Below are 16,094 nucleotides of genomic sequence, written 5' to 3' on the forward strand. Positions count from 1 at the left end.
GATCTGGGTCCCTAGAGTGCATTAGCAACATAAAGTTTCTATCTTAACGTGCTTCATATCCCATAATTCCAAAAACTAAGCTAGAAAGGAATTTACTCATGGGGAATGGCTTTTGCGTAACAGTTAGAAGGGCTTTCTGCATATTTCAGATCTGGAGTTTCAGCTCCAGATCTAACTCATGAACCAAGATCTCATCATATTATCTCCAAACAAACCATAAAACTCCATGAAAGATGGATCTAGAAAGGATAAGGCCAAGGATAACGATTCATTACCTCCAAAACGACCTCCCACTGAAGAATAAGTCGGATCTCCATAAATCTCCTTGATCTTCAAGATCTCTCCACAAAATCACTTATCTAAGCTCCAAATTGCTTCCAAGGACTCTCACTCATGATTTTAGGGTTTCTGGATCTCAAAGGGTAGTAATGGGGCTGAGGGGAGGACATTAAGTCCTTTAAATAGGGTGCAAACCCTAATATTAGGGTTTCCCTCTTCTAGTATTGACTCGTCGAGTCCAACCACCGACTCGGCGAGTCAGGGCACTTATCATGTTCTCTTCACACGCTCTGACTTGACGAGTCATAGCTACAACTCGCTGAGTCCATCCTCCTAATAACACTTTACACCCCTGAACTCTTGCTTCTGAACTTGGGGTGTTACAAAAGAGCTCAGGATGACTGCATGACACACACCACCGTTTTTAGCCTGGGATATTTACTCTGATACTTGATATGAGATTGTTGTTATGACATTTTGAGATACATGGTTTATGACTTTTTATGATGATGATATTTATGGTTGTATTAATGATTTAAAATGAAATTTTTGGACCATATTTTTGGGGATGTCTCAAACTTTCTAAAAAATATTAGTAATGATAAGTAATTTAATTAATCAGTAATTATAAAATAGACGCCATTATACTTGTTTAATTCATCAAGGTTGAATCGCAAAGCGAAATACTCTTCTATAACAGATTGTTTAACCAACCACCCATTAAAACTCTTCTCTAACAGGTATAGAAGACATACACAGACTACATCCTCGTCCAATAACTCATTAAGTGAATGTTGAAACTGTAACACCGTAAAATTTAAAACAAAATTTTCACATTTTAAACACACTTTTCCAAACACATTTATTGATAAAACCTCATTGTATCATACTTTGTTTCACAAATATTTCCCAGGATCAAAATACATAAAAACCCATGCGTGTGTACGAATCATACCGGTGCCTTCTCGCGATCATCACTGGTACCTGAAACACATAACACATAACACTGTAAGCATAAAGGTTAATGAGTTCCCCAAAATACCATACATAACACATACTAGCCACTCGAGGCTATAACTCTGTGGGCCCATGGGCCCTAACTCTGTGGACCCTCTGGTCCTAACTCTGTGAACCTTTCGGTTCTAACTCTGGTACACTCTGATATACACATGATATAAACCACATAGAAATAATGCAGTACAAGACATCACATAATAGCATACAATAACTTTGTCACATAACTCTAATTACCACTCAAGGTAAAATATAGTGAGAAGACTCACCTCAGATGTCCCGGTAAATCACTGACTCGGTAGAAATACGATCTAGCATCCGCCTAAACACATAAAGTAATACTCTGATAAATAAAACTCTCAGAACTAGACTCAACCCTCTCTAGGCACCCTCATAAGGGTAAAAGACCATTTTACCCCTCCTTTGGCTCAAAGGCCCTCATTGTTGACCAAACCCTAAAAGTCAACCAAAGTCAACGGTCAACTTTGACCCGACTCGTCGAGTGCACTTGGGCAACTCGACGAGTCCACATGTGTCCACTAACTCTTTAGTCCCGTTTAACGCGTCGAGTCCCTCCCTTTACTCGACAAGTCCCTCCCTTTACTCGACGAGTCCCCAGGTATGAATCGTGGGGCCACCCCGACTCAACTCGTTGAGTCTCAAGAATAACTCGGCGAGTACATGTCATGCACCAACTCCGTTGACCTCCTGAGGTCAGATCTGTTCCTCTAATCCATAGATCTGGCCTTCCCAAGCATAATAATCATGTAAAGTCCAAACCTTGACACTCATATATCATCTAGATGGTCTCATTTGGTGATTTAGCCCCAAAAATGACATTCTAAGCTCATAACTCCCAAGATAACTCATAAAGCTCCAAGGGTTAAGGTCTCTGGACCTTTTTGAGTCCAGATCCAATGCATAAAATCGAGAAGGGACCAATTGCTCCACATAACCATCCTCAAAAGAGGTTAGAAAACCCTAACTCTAAAAATCAATACCAAAACTAAAGAAGGTCCGAATAAATACCTCAAGTTGAAGTCTCTGGACTCTGAAACCACTAGAATCACACCTCCTTCAGTCTCCTCTTGCTCTTGATCACCTTCTTCTTGCTAAACCAAAGATAGAAAGATCAAATATAGCTTCTCCTTCCTCCCAAACGATTTAGCTCACTTAGGGTTCTCTCAAGGGACTGGTAGCCGCAATGGGGGACTATGAGTTCCCTTAAATATGCTCCAACCCCGGGGGATTAGGGTTTCATTAAACAGCGTGGACTCGCCGAGTCCACTAATGGACTCGTCGAGTCCAGTCGCGAACCTGGATGATAATCCACGACCCTACTCGGCGAGTCTAAGCATCAACTCGCCGAGTTCCTTCACAAATTCCAAAAATAAAAATATTAGAATAATATACCTGGAAATCCGGATGTTACAGAAACACATTCATAACATGGTGTAATTTGACAGAGACATTCGTCGGGACCATAGGAAAGGCATGAGAACGGAAGGTGGCGTCGAATGTAGAAACAGGAAAATAGTGACCAAACCGGAAGCTGGTGATGAGACAAAATTCTTTCTTTCCGAAAGACAGCCCGTAACCTACAACCTCAAAAGCCATTTCCTCTACTTGGCTTCGGGGGTCGGTGACAACTTCGTGGCAAAAGACGTAATGTAGAAGCAAAGGATCCTCGTTTACATTAGGAATGCCTAATCACTTTCCGAAACATGTATCCCCGCTAATTTTGGTTTGCACGAGAGTGTAATTGATGCATCAAAAACCATGTTGTGTTGCACAAAAAAAATGTTATCACTTCATTCTAAAATGGAAATGAACAATATTCTGGAGTACTTTCAGACATGTTCTTCATGTTCCGGACGAGTTCATTGTGTTCCAGAATAGTTCTTCACGTGTCGGAAGCTTCCAAGATGAAAATGTAAGATCCGGAACACGTCATTTTGATGTAAATCAACAATACTTAAACATTTAAACTAATTTTCAGTTGGTCCTACAACAATGTCATCTTTAAAAAAACTCAAAAACGTTTTCAGTTCATTCCAAAAGCGGTCTACGAATTCTGAAACAATAAGTAACAGTAGATAAATAGGAACCTTAAACAAACAAAAAGAAAACGAATGACGTACCCATAAAGTAACATGGTCGTAGTGCTCATCTTTCATATTGGAGGTGGGTGTTGATGCGTGTCGGAGATGAGAGTTACGTGTCAGAATCAAGTCGAAACGTCGGAATTGAGTCGAAATGTCAGAATCAGAATGTGCCTTTCCGGAATGATATCGCATCCTCAAATTATATTCCGGATTTTGAAATTTAAAATCTCGATCTGTAACATATACAGTTGATCCATAATACGCATTACGGATCCAATGAAATGGTCAGTGCCACCTGAAAAATAATTCAAAATTCGTTTTGTAACGATCCATTCCAAAATATGTGGTTATTTTGAAAATAAATAAATATATATATATATATATTTTTAAAAAAACCCCAAAAAAAAATGGTTGGATTACTCAATTTCTCTTATAAAAAAGTGTAAGACATTAGCGACCAACATTTTTAACTATCTAATATTTTTGTTGAGAAACACATATCCAACAACTTATGATACTCTTACAACAGTTTTTTTTTTTTATAAGTAACTACATATACAAACTTTATAAATACATATGACAAATGTAAATCAATGAAGCAGCATGAAATGTGACACATGTTTGCACATTCCCTAAAGCGATGCAGCATGAATTGTATCATATATTCACATTCCAAACCGAAGTATAAGATTTGAGTTATCGACAAATGAAATCGGTAAAGCATCATGAAAATATATATTTTTTATTTTATTAACATAACAAAGATTAAATTTAGCTTTTCAAACGAAGGCACGTGACAAGCACATTAACACGTGTCATAATTAGTGTAATGGAATCAACGTAAGAGACGAAAAATAAGCAAAGGGAACAACTTCTTTTTTATGTTTGTTATTGTAATTTTAAAATACTCGAGGGTGTTTTTTGTAATTTACTCTAATTTGTTTTATATAAAGCCATATAAAGCCAAGAATATTTATTGTGAAAATAAAATTGTTACTTCTGCTTCGTCTTCTCTCTCTCTCTCTCTCTCTCTCTCTCTCTCTCTCTCAAAATGGAATTCTTCGAAAAAGCAGTGGCTGTTAGACTGAAAAGCCATCTCGACAAATATCTCGTCGCCGGCGACGACCTTGAAACCGTCCGTCAAAGTCGCAGCTCCGCCTCAACACGCGCTGCACGGTGGCTGGTGGAGCATGTTGAATCAAACGATCACGTCATCCGTCTTAAAAGCTGTTACGGTCGTTACTTAACGGCGACCAATACGCCTTTCTTCTTCGGCACGACGGGAAACAAAGTCGTCCAATCGTTGACGAACAACACCAGAGATCTAGCGATTGAGTGGCAGCCGGTGAGGGACGGGTTTCAGTTTAAGCTGAAGTCGTTCGCCGGAACGTATTTGAGGGCGAACGGAGCGGTGCCGCCGTGGAGGAACACCGTGTCGCATGACGGAAGTTTTACGAGTTCAGCGAATAATTGGATATTATGGGATGTGGAGGCTGTAGATGTAACGGAGGATGAAGAAGAGGATAATAATAATCATCTATCGATTGTTCCTTATGTTTCATCGGTCGCCGATGAACTTTCCGGCCTGGAGCTCCGATCGCCGATACCGGTCCAATCTCCCAGATTCTATCGTCGGAACCATCATCATCATGCCCTATCATTGATGAGAGTACGTTTTCTTCTTCTTACTTTTTACTGATTTTTATTTATTTATTTTCGCAATAACTGTTAGATATTATTTTTGTGGCTATTCATTCATTAATCATCATCCTGTATTTACTTTATGAAAATTTGTTGAAGCATCATCTTGGAATTTTGTAAATATAATAAGTAATTTATAGTAAAATATAGAAATTAAAATATTTTATAACTATAATATAGTTAATTTATAACAAAATTTCAAATGCTATACATGGTTAAAACGTAATTCATTAATTGGTGTAAATCATTTATCTTTATTCCCAATAAACAACTTGTTTTGATTTCAATAACTTACATATTTATCTATTCGATATAATAATAGTAAATGTTTCTTTTTTTTATTTACCTCAATCGACATAAAAATATTAATTTATGTCATAACAACGAGTATATGTGTGATTCTTTTCTAAATGGTATAAAAGTTATGGTAGCTAGAATAGGAAATGTTTTTATTTAATGAAACATAAATAGTAAAATAAGATACATATTAATTATGGCTCCTTAAAAAAAATAGTAAAATAAGATACATATTAATAATTGCACCTTAAAAAAATAGTTTGATCAAAAGAAAGCTATTTAGTGTAATTACAAAACTAGGTTTTGTATTTATTACAATACAATTTGTAACCACTCATCTGCAATAACATTAAATATTATGAATAGAAAAATCGTTTACTCTAATATACTTTAATAATATATTTTGACTCTAAAAAAACAACAAAATCATAATAAATCTAAAAAAGTGATCGAAAAGCCAACCCCACAAGTATACATGCGACCTTTGGTTTACTAAGTAAATAAGTTACCCTTTTTTTTTGGTTGACTAAAGAATTATATATTGAATTAAGGAATTTTTAAATTATATATAAGTCCCGTATCATCTAAGCAAATAAAATAAAGTGTGTAATTTGTCAAAGATGTTATAAAAAAAACTACACTTATAATAAAATGTCAATGACGATGCTCTTTTTCTAATAATCATATAAGCAATTATTTTTAATAAAAAAAACTAGTAAAATTTGTCTAGTATTATAAAACTATTTTAACAAAATAACATACGATTAAAAGTGCAAAAGCACAAAAGATGTGGATGGGAAGCTAATGGACCACCCAATGTGTGTGGACAGTGGACACTGAGATATTGGCCACTAAGATGTCAAATTCCAAATGCAAATGGTGGAGGGTAAATTTGTCATTTCATCATTAGTGGACAAGTAAAATCCACATCTCTAAAAATGCTCTACTTTTAAATATGACAACACTATTTGCGGTTATGCCTTTGTCCAAGAGGACAACTTGGGTTAGAGTAGGGGTATTCATGTCATTTTATTATTATTCAATAGTGTCACAACTCATAACAAGTATTATCTTGGTATGAATATTGGCCTTCGAATTTTAATAAGTTAATTGGGTTATAGTTTGATTAGAGTCATAAATTAATGTTGTGTCTTTGATGTTTTAAAAATATTGTGTTTTTACATAGAACAGTTAAATAACGTGTCATGCCACAATTTGATTGAATAATGGCATAGGATTAAATTTTTGTTAAGGTTTTGTCTAATCAAAAAAATCCGGAATTTGGTACATCAAAGAATATTTTGTTCATGATTTTAAATTTATTTATTAGATTCTTGTATCACGAGAAATGTTTTCAATCATTGAAAACCTAACGAGAATCTGATTCAAAATACCTGAGAAGTTAGAACTACTAAAAGATGGACCAAATTTTAATACTAAAAAAAGGTTCTTTTAATATACTATCTTGTCGACAAAAAAAAAAAAAAAAAAGTTTGTATCGATTAATTGACTTTGAAAATTTTAATTTATGTTGTCATTGTTACTAAATAGTAAACGATAAAATTGTAAGAATTAATAATTATTAAAGAAATTATACATGATCAAATGCAGAAAAATATCTTGGATATTGTGAAAAAAAGATGTTCCAAATTCGAGAAGTTAAAATCCGAGTAAATGGGGTACAATAAAATGAGGGGTGATTCTGTTCATATTAAATAAATTGAGGGTGGCTTTCAAAACATATTGGAAGGTAGTATATTTTCTTTTAAAAAAAAACATATATTCCACATCGGTCAGTGCAAAGGCTGTGAGTCGGTTTATTCGTTGCGTTTCCGTTTCCGTTTCCAACGACGAGGGAATCTAATTGAAAATTCCGAGAAAAAGTCTACTTTTTATAGTTCGAAAAAGTTGCACAATATTTTATTTTATGTACAAAAAATACAAAACAATGTTTGGGGTTGTTTATTAGTTTATTGTAAGTTTGTCATTGTTAGTAAATATCTTTTTTTAGTGTTTAATGGAATGAAAGCAAAAATGTTTATTGTTTAATAAACTTATTTCTTCTAACTTATTTGGAACTCCTAATTCTAACTTAAATAGAAACCAATTTACTTACTTACCCCTATTTTTGTACTGGTAACATTTATTGTGTCAAAGTACTACCTAAGCCTCATAAATACATGTACATATTTAAAACATAAAAAGATACCACATTGAAACACAAAACCTTGATAGAGTGATAGATTTGGTAAGTTAGTTTTCCAATGAATATCCTCCTTAATAAATGAAGGTTTTTTTTTTGCCACATGTCTTCTTCTCTTTCATTTGGATACATGGCATTTTCTAAAAATTTTAAATTTTCTATTTTCCACTTGTCATTTTATTGTATTTTTCATTTTATTAAATTAAGATTCCACATTTAATATATAAGGTAACATATATGTAAGATATTTATTAGAAATGATTTATATATGTAATTTATTCAATGTATTAAATCCTTATTAATTTTAATAATTTAAATTTTTTCTCATTTTTCTTATAAATTCAAACTTCTCAAATTGTAAAAATTTCATATTTAATTTTTTTTAAGTAAACCCATATAATACATGGGTCTCACACCTAGTCTTCTAATCAAAATAAAATAAACAAACTTATAATATTGTTAAAATTTATTATTATATTATATTATACTTATAAAGAAAATGTTTTTCCTTTACCACATCAATTTAAAACTCATTCTTTATATTTCCATATAATATACTTATTTATTAACTTAAATATGTTTTGACCACATCAATTTAAAATTCATTCTTTATATTTCCATATAATATACTTATTTATTAACTTAAATATGTTTTTAGCTGGAAACATTATCATTAATTTATTAACTTCAATATATTGTTAAATAAATAACTTACATTAATATATCAAATAAGATTAAAAATTTAGTATAAAATTTAAAACCTAAAGTAAAATATCAAATAATATTTAAAAAATCAATACATATATATATATATATATATATATATATATATATATATATATAACTTAGTTAAAAGGAAAACATTAAATATAATAAATATAAAATAATCTAAATCAATTAACTGAATTAACTAAAAGATATCTGAAAAATATATTTTATAATAACTAAAATTCAATTTAGATGTTCTTAAATTAATTTATAATAATAATAGTTCAAAATAATAAAAACTTAGAAATTAAATTATATTAGATTGCAAACATTTATTGATAATTTACATAATCATCATGATGAAATTAAAACACCGTTAAATTTTTTTAAATTAATAAATCATAACAATTGTAAATTAAAATAATTAACAAATATAACTAATATTATATACATATAAAACATAAATAAAGACCATTAAATGATTTGATTTTAATAAACGTTATTTTATCTATTGTTTAAATTAATATAATTTTACATAAAACTAAATATAATAATTGTTATTTTATAGTTAATATAAATAAGATTACCAAAAATTTTAATTTTTTTTTTGAACTTGCAAAAGTCTTAATTTTATTCTGCAAAGTGCGGATATTCCGCTGGTATCTACCCTAATAAATAAATATTAATTTTACCAAATGTTAACTTTTTATTGAATTTAACCCATATCATTTTCTTAGAATTCTAAATTTATTTTTTTCCACTTGTTATTTTTGTATTTTTTACATTTTTATTCAACTTCCACCTATTAAATGTCACCTTATAGTAATTAATGTATGTAGTAAATCTTTCCTTTATGAATTCTTATTTCTATTTAATAAATTACATTTGTGAATTTATATTAATTAGTTTTATTAGTATAAATTAATTAAGACAAATTACATAAATAGTGATTGTGATTTATTCTATTTATTGTATTTATTTCGAAAATTTACTTTAAAATATACTTAGTTTTTACACATTTATATTCAGCATCATTTTTAAAACATAACAATGATTTTTTACTTCATTTCATTTAAATTAATTCAAAATTTTATTTTAAAAAATACTTAATATCTAAATCTTATAATTAACTTTTTAATCATGGGTCTCACAATTTGGTTTATATAAAATCATAATCTTGGTGATCAACCCCGCTATCGACACACGTCATTATTTCCGTTTCTAATACGCGTCGCCATTTACACACAGTGAAGCTTAATCAAGTAGAATGACAGTGACGAATACCCAATTTTATCACCTATAAATTATAATATATCTTGATTTTGCATTGTTCTTCACAGAAACTTCCACATTTCCGATTGAATTTCTCCATTAAGTTGATCAAACCGAGGCAGTTGATGCAACAACGACAACAACAACAAGAACAGGAATATTCCGGACCATCGATAATGGAGCTCCTCCGCAACGCCAAAGCAGTCCGGCTGAGAAGCCACCACGGCAAGTTCCTCCACGCCGACGACGACCAGGAATCCGTTTCCCAAAACCGCAGCGCCACCGCCCACAACAACATCTGGACCATCGAGTTCGTCAGCAATACTCCCGACAACGTCACCATCATTCGCCTGAAATCATGCTATGACAAATACCTAACAGCTTCCAACCACCATTTCCTGCTCGGAATGACCGGGAAAAAAGTACTCCAGACTGTTCCCAACCGCCTTGACTCGTCGGTGGAGTGGGAGCCCATGGGGCATGGGAAACAAGTGAAGCTCAAAACCAGATACGGACATTACTTACGTGCTAACGGCGGACTTCCGCCGTGGAGGAATTCAGTCACGCATGACATCCCTCACCGGAGCGCCACCCAGGGTTGGATCAATTGGCAAATCGACATCGTCGACGTCCCACTCCAGTTGCCGGCACCAACATCGTCGTCGACGCAGGTCGTTCCTCATTCCGATTCCATTCCTTCCTCTGAACCCAACTCGCCTTCAACAATCTGGTCAAAATCCACATCATTCTGGAATCAAGAGGTATGTATAATGTCCATATGATAAATTGATAACAAAATTACGCTCCAAACTTGAATTCAGATCATTTGAGTATCTAATTTCAAATTTTCTTCAGACGATTGATTGGCCATTGAAGAGAGAAGAAGGGCGAGCGATATACTACCATGTGATCTCCGAGGATTTGGGGGAAACCGAGGAAAACGAAAACACACAAGGGTTTTGCATCAGTTTCAAAGGGAAAGAAGTGAACGAGTTGACTCGGACATTGGAGCAAGAGACACGACTACACAACATAACAGTGTGTTCTCAAAGTCCATTAGATGGTAAGCTTTACCCACTTCAATTGCAGCTTCCTCCTAACAACGCCACCATGAAAGTCGTCGTCGTTCAAAACCCATTCCAAGGTGAGAAAGAGAAACGACTTCGCTTAAGGCGTTGAATTTGCTCCTCAAGTTTCCGACTGAATACAACAATAAACCAATCAAATTTGTTGTGAGTATCTAACAGGTTATTTACAATGATTTTGATTGGAATTGTTGAGATGTCTGTGAGTGTGTGAGGAATAAGAAGATGATAGTAGTATGTTGTATAGAGTTCTCAAAAAGAGGGTTTTTTCAGGGTTTAATATATATAACAAGAATAATCGTATGAAGGGTGTAGGTTGAAACTGAAGTTTCTGAGTTTGAATTCCGGCCACATTTAGATCTGGTTCTCAGGTGTCTGAAAGAAATAAGTGGGGTTTAACTTTTACGTTGTACAAGTGGCCACCTATTTGTAACCATAGATGGCTTGTTGTAAGTGAACATTTGAAGTTATGCTATGAGATATGTGTCTTTTTTTTATCATGTCTAAAATTTGAATAAATTTATAGCATTTTGATTGAAGTTTTTGGATGAATGGATGGATGGATGTTGAACGCCTCCATATCTCCTAAATAATTGTCTTTTTAATTGGAATATGGCCCCCAAGTTATATACTTTTTTTGCCTGGCTTTTAAAGGTGAAGGTGGGTCATGCTTACCATGTTTTTATAGATCCATGGTTTTTTGTCTTTTGTCTGCATATAAGCGTCATCTATTTTTATAAATTTATGTTAATTGTCTGCATATAAGTGTCATCTCATTTTTATAAATTTATGTTAATGAGGCGTGCCACAGAAATTTTTTAAAACAATTTAATTCAAGCAAAAAACTTAAAATTTTGTTAATTGAAATTAAAAAAACAAATACATAGATAAAAAATAAAAAACTTGAAATCAAAAAAAAAAAAAAAAAAGTGCAAAATTAAATAACTAAAACTATGGCTGTAAACGAACTGAACGTTCGGCGAACCGTTCGTGAACTGTTCGGCGGGAAGTTCGTTTATTTAATAAATGAACGAACATGAACAAAAATTATCGTTCGTTTAGTTAAATGAACAAACATGAACAATGGTCTCATTCGTTCATTTATGTTCGTAAACGTACGTTTATGATGTTCATTTATGTTCGTTCGTTTAAGTTTATTTATATTCATTTATATTCAATTATTTTTTATTATATTGCTATATTATATGTTCGTTTATGTTCGTTTAGCATGTTCATGAACATAAATGAACGAACATAACAAAGTAATTTGTTAAACGAACGAACATGAACAAGAAAATCTTGTTCGTTTATCCGTTCGTGTTCGTTTGTTGTTCGGTTAATTTAAACGAACGAACATGAAAAAGACCTTATTCGTGTTCGTTTGGTTCGTTTATAGCCCTAACTAAAACATTTTAAACGAAGTTTTCATCCGAGAACTCTTCTTTCGGATAGTCTGAAATCAATGTTTTGAACCCTATAAATGTGTTCCACTAAGTTCATAGGAAGATTGTGATGCGTTCTTTTCACAGTTATGTATTTCTACTCTTTTTATCAATGTACTCATCGTTACCGATCTCTATTGATTGTGTCTCGGGAATTATTCCGCACTCATCATACTCCCATATCGCTATTCATTTGTTTTCTAATAATTATATTATGAAATATAATACATGCATTCATGACCGTTGCAAGTTTTCCTTCTCAAAAAATGCCAGCTTTTTCAGGAAGTACAAAGTTTCTTAAGAGCTCCAAAGGCTCGTTCGACATCATTCCTAGCTCTCTCTTAAGCTTTCTTAAATTTTCTCAATTTAATATCATTTGGACAGAAAAATGATTTAACAAATACATGCTTAGGATAGATCTCATAAACAATATAATAGTCATACTTATATGATGTTCTATGCACTTGAAGAGAAGAATCTGGTGTAGATCTCTCATAGATTGTTGAATAGCGGTGACCTATTAAGAACGTTGATGTTGTTAAGCGAACAAAAAGAACCAAAAAACACATGTCAAATCCAATAATCATGTGAGGTCACTGCTTCAAGTATGACCGTTGGATGATCAATGATCACTTCATATATATATTAACCATGGTGTACGTAAATATCGTGGACTGTAAATCATAATCACAAATTTGTAAATTTTATGTAGACTATCTTGTGTGGTTCTAACGGGCATATTACAACCCTCGTCCAAAGCATTGGCAATGATGTCGTATGAAAGTTGACGAAATGCGACTCTGCATTTTTGTTGTGGAGTGAAACCCAGTGTACCTCTAGTATCAGAATGTTGTTGAAAATAACGATATTCTCTTGTCAAATCTTTCGACTATATGTTGATATAATGGTTTGAACATTAAGAACTGCCATCTAAAATAGCAGCCTTGAAAAACCACATGTTCGTCAAAATATTTTTGCATCAAAAGTTGGTGGAAAGCTTTACGATCTCTCTGAATATATTTTTGTGATTTTCGTTGAGAGCTTTTAGCTTTGTTATTCCATAAAATGTGATATGTTTGCAGTAACATTTTACCAACCCCGGTGACAAATTCCACCATAAAAATTGAAATTCATCCAAAGAGGAAGATGAAGACATTTTCAAGAGAATTGGTTTGGTCTAAAATAATAAGGGTTATGGTGTTTTATAAAACAAATTCTTTGATATATATATATATATATATATATATATATATATATATATTAAATGCTACTAGTAATTTGCAAGAGAGAGAGAGAGAGAGCACGAACCATGGCAAGTCAGAGTCGTATTAAGGAAATCAAATAATATCAATTTCAAATTAGATGTATTTTTAGATAGGATTTACTGTTGTATAATTTCCCTAGATTAGCTCCTTGATTTTCTCTATTTTCCTTCGTATACATCCTGTAATCGGCTATAATTAGCCAAAGAGATTCAATACAGAAATAGCATCTTAATACAAAATCTATATTCCGTTATATGGTATCAGAGCTACCACAGCTCCGACGAGCCCTAAACCACCGATCTTGAATCCCTTTTTCATTCTGGCAATATGTCAACAGAAATAGTGATTCAAATCACTGTCAATAACCATTTTCCCATCAAACTGACCACCAACAATTTTCCTATATCGAGAAAACAAATCCAATCAGCTCTCATTGGTCTTAATCTAGATCGATTCACTATTGGTACACATGTACCCCCTGTGAAATTTCTGGAAGCTTCAAAACCAAACCATGCTTATTCGCTTTGGTATTGGCAGGATCAAACCATCCTCAGTGCTATCTTGGGTAGCTGCTCAGATACGATTCAACCACTGATTTCATCTGCTGACACTTCAGTGAAGCCTGGGAGCAACTGGTTACCAGTTATGCTAATGCATCTTGTTCCAAGGTCATCTCCCTCAAAGCAAAATTGGAAAAGAACCCTAAAGGAATTCGATCAATTACCGAGTTTCTTCACGATATGAAAGCGATTGCTGATGCACTAGCTCTTGTCTAGTCACCGTTTACCGATGAAGATCTACTTGTCCATATCATTAGGAGAAGAATATCAAACCATTGTTGCAACCCTTTAGGTTCGTGACACTCCAATCACCTTCCCATAATTGTTTGAGAAACTTGTGGATTTTGAACGCATCCTCAAACAAACTACAACCTCATCACCACCACTTATGGCCACTGCAAACTATACTCACAAACAGCCCTGGTCCAGCTATCGACAAAACTTTAACAACCAGAACTCTCGCAGAAACAATCAGAGTAGTTCCACCACAAGGGTGAATCGCAAAGAGTTGTTCAATTCAAACAACTCATATGGTGGAAATCGTATGACTCGTAACTTTTTTCACTGTCAACTTTGTAATTTTTCAAGGTATGAAACAAGAGAATGCAGGAAACTTGCAAAATTTCTTCGTGACAACCAGGTGACCATAAGAGGTTCAACACCATCAAACAATGCCTCCCCATATGCTAATGTTACTACCTATCGTCCTATTCCATCATCCTCTTGGATGTTTGATAGTGGTGCGTCACACCATGCTACGTCTGATCGTGCCTCACTTCACAGTCTTTCTGAATACGGTGGTCTGGATGAGATCGTTCTTGGCGATGGTAAAACTCTCTCCATTCCTCATTCCGGTCACACTCATCTTCACACACCTTCTAGTCCAATCTCTTTAAAAGATGTTTTGTGTGTTCCTAAACTTCAAAAACAACTTATTTCTATTGCAAAATTATGTAAGACTAACCGGGTTTCTATGGAATTTTTTCCCACATATTTCTTTGTCAAGGATCTCCGCACGGGGGCGCGTCTAATGTGGGAGGTGAATTACCTTGACGTCTACTATGCTAGCCTTCCATCCATGCCTCAACTCAACTCAGTCACAATTAGTTCGTCTCTTGATTGGCATCATAAACTTGGGCATCCTTCGCTTCATATTTTCAAATCATTAGTCAAATGTTTAGGTCTTAATTTTAATCTTCAAAAGTTTCATTACAATTCGTGTTCCATCAATAAAAGTCATAAAGTCTCGTTTGGCATGAATTCGTTCACTACTACAAAACCCTTGCAACTCGTTTATTCGGATGTTTGGGGACCTGTAGAAAAATATATTGGTGGCTTCACTTATTACATTATATTTGTTGACTATCATACAAAATACATTTGGCTATACCCAATGAAATACAAATTGGATGTCTCCACACTTTTTCCCCAATTCAAATTACTGGTGGAAAAGTACTTTCAAACTCCCATCATCTCTGTATTCACTGAAAATGGTGGAGAATATGTTGATCTCACTGCTTTTCTCCAGTCTCAAGGTATTTCCCATTTCACTACCCCCCCCCCCCCGGTGCACACCCCAGAACAAAACGGCACCGCCGAACGGCGTCACCGCCACATTGTGGAAACCGGTCTAGCACTTCTTCATTATGCCAATCTTCCACTCTCGTTTTGGACCCATGCCTTTCAAACAACGGTTAATCTCATAAATAGCTTACCTACTCCACTTCTTGACTCTCAAAACCCCTATCAAGTACTCTATAACAAAACTCCAACATACTCAAAACTTAAACCGTTTGGTTGTCTGTGCTACCCTTAGCTTCGCCCGTATGCCAAACATAAGTTACATCCCCGTTCTAAAAGATGTATCTTTCTAGGTTATTCTCCTTCCAAATCAGCCTATCAGTGCTACGACCCCACCAGTCATCGTCTATACCATTCCCGACATGTGGAATTTGTTAAAACCATCTTTCCTCACAAAATTTCTAGCACTACCTCACTTACCATTCCCACAACCGATACTTTCCTTTCTCCTTCAATACTACCAACTCCAATCTCTTCCAATATCCCTAGCATGCCTTCTCAACATCAACATCCCTTACACCCATCTCCCATTTCATCACCACCATCCCCTCATATGCAAGAAACTGAACCCACTCCTCATAC

General features: G+C 34.0%; 1 protein-coding gene across 1 annotated transcript; it reads left to right on the forward strand.

The window, feature by feature from the left end:
* The first annotated feature begins 4,380 nt into the window (after positions 1-4,380).
* LOC145036298 (Actin cross-linking protein) lies at positions 4,381-11,164 on the forward strand. Its single transcript, XM_078984747.1, has 3 exons — positions 4,381-5,067; positions 9,648-10,340; positions 10,435-11,164. Exons 1-3 carry the CDS (start codon positions 4,450-4,452, stop codon positions 10,756-10,758), a joined length of 1,635 nt encoding a protein of 544 aa, XP_078840873.1. The 5' UTR covers positions 4,381-4,449; the 3' UTR covers positions 10,759-11,164.
* Positions 11,165-16,094: the final 4,930 nt, after the last annotated feature.

The sequence above is a fragment of the Lactuca saligna genome, chromosome 3 (assembly GCF_052625555.1).
Source record: "Lactuca saligna cultivar CGN05327 chromosome 3, ASM5262555v1, whole genome shotgun sequence".
NCBI classification, from domain to species: Eukaryota; Viridiplantae; Streptophyta; class Magnoliopsida; order Asterales; family Asteraceae; genus Lactuca; species Lactuca saligna.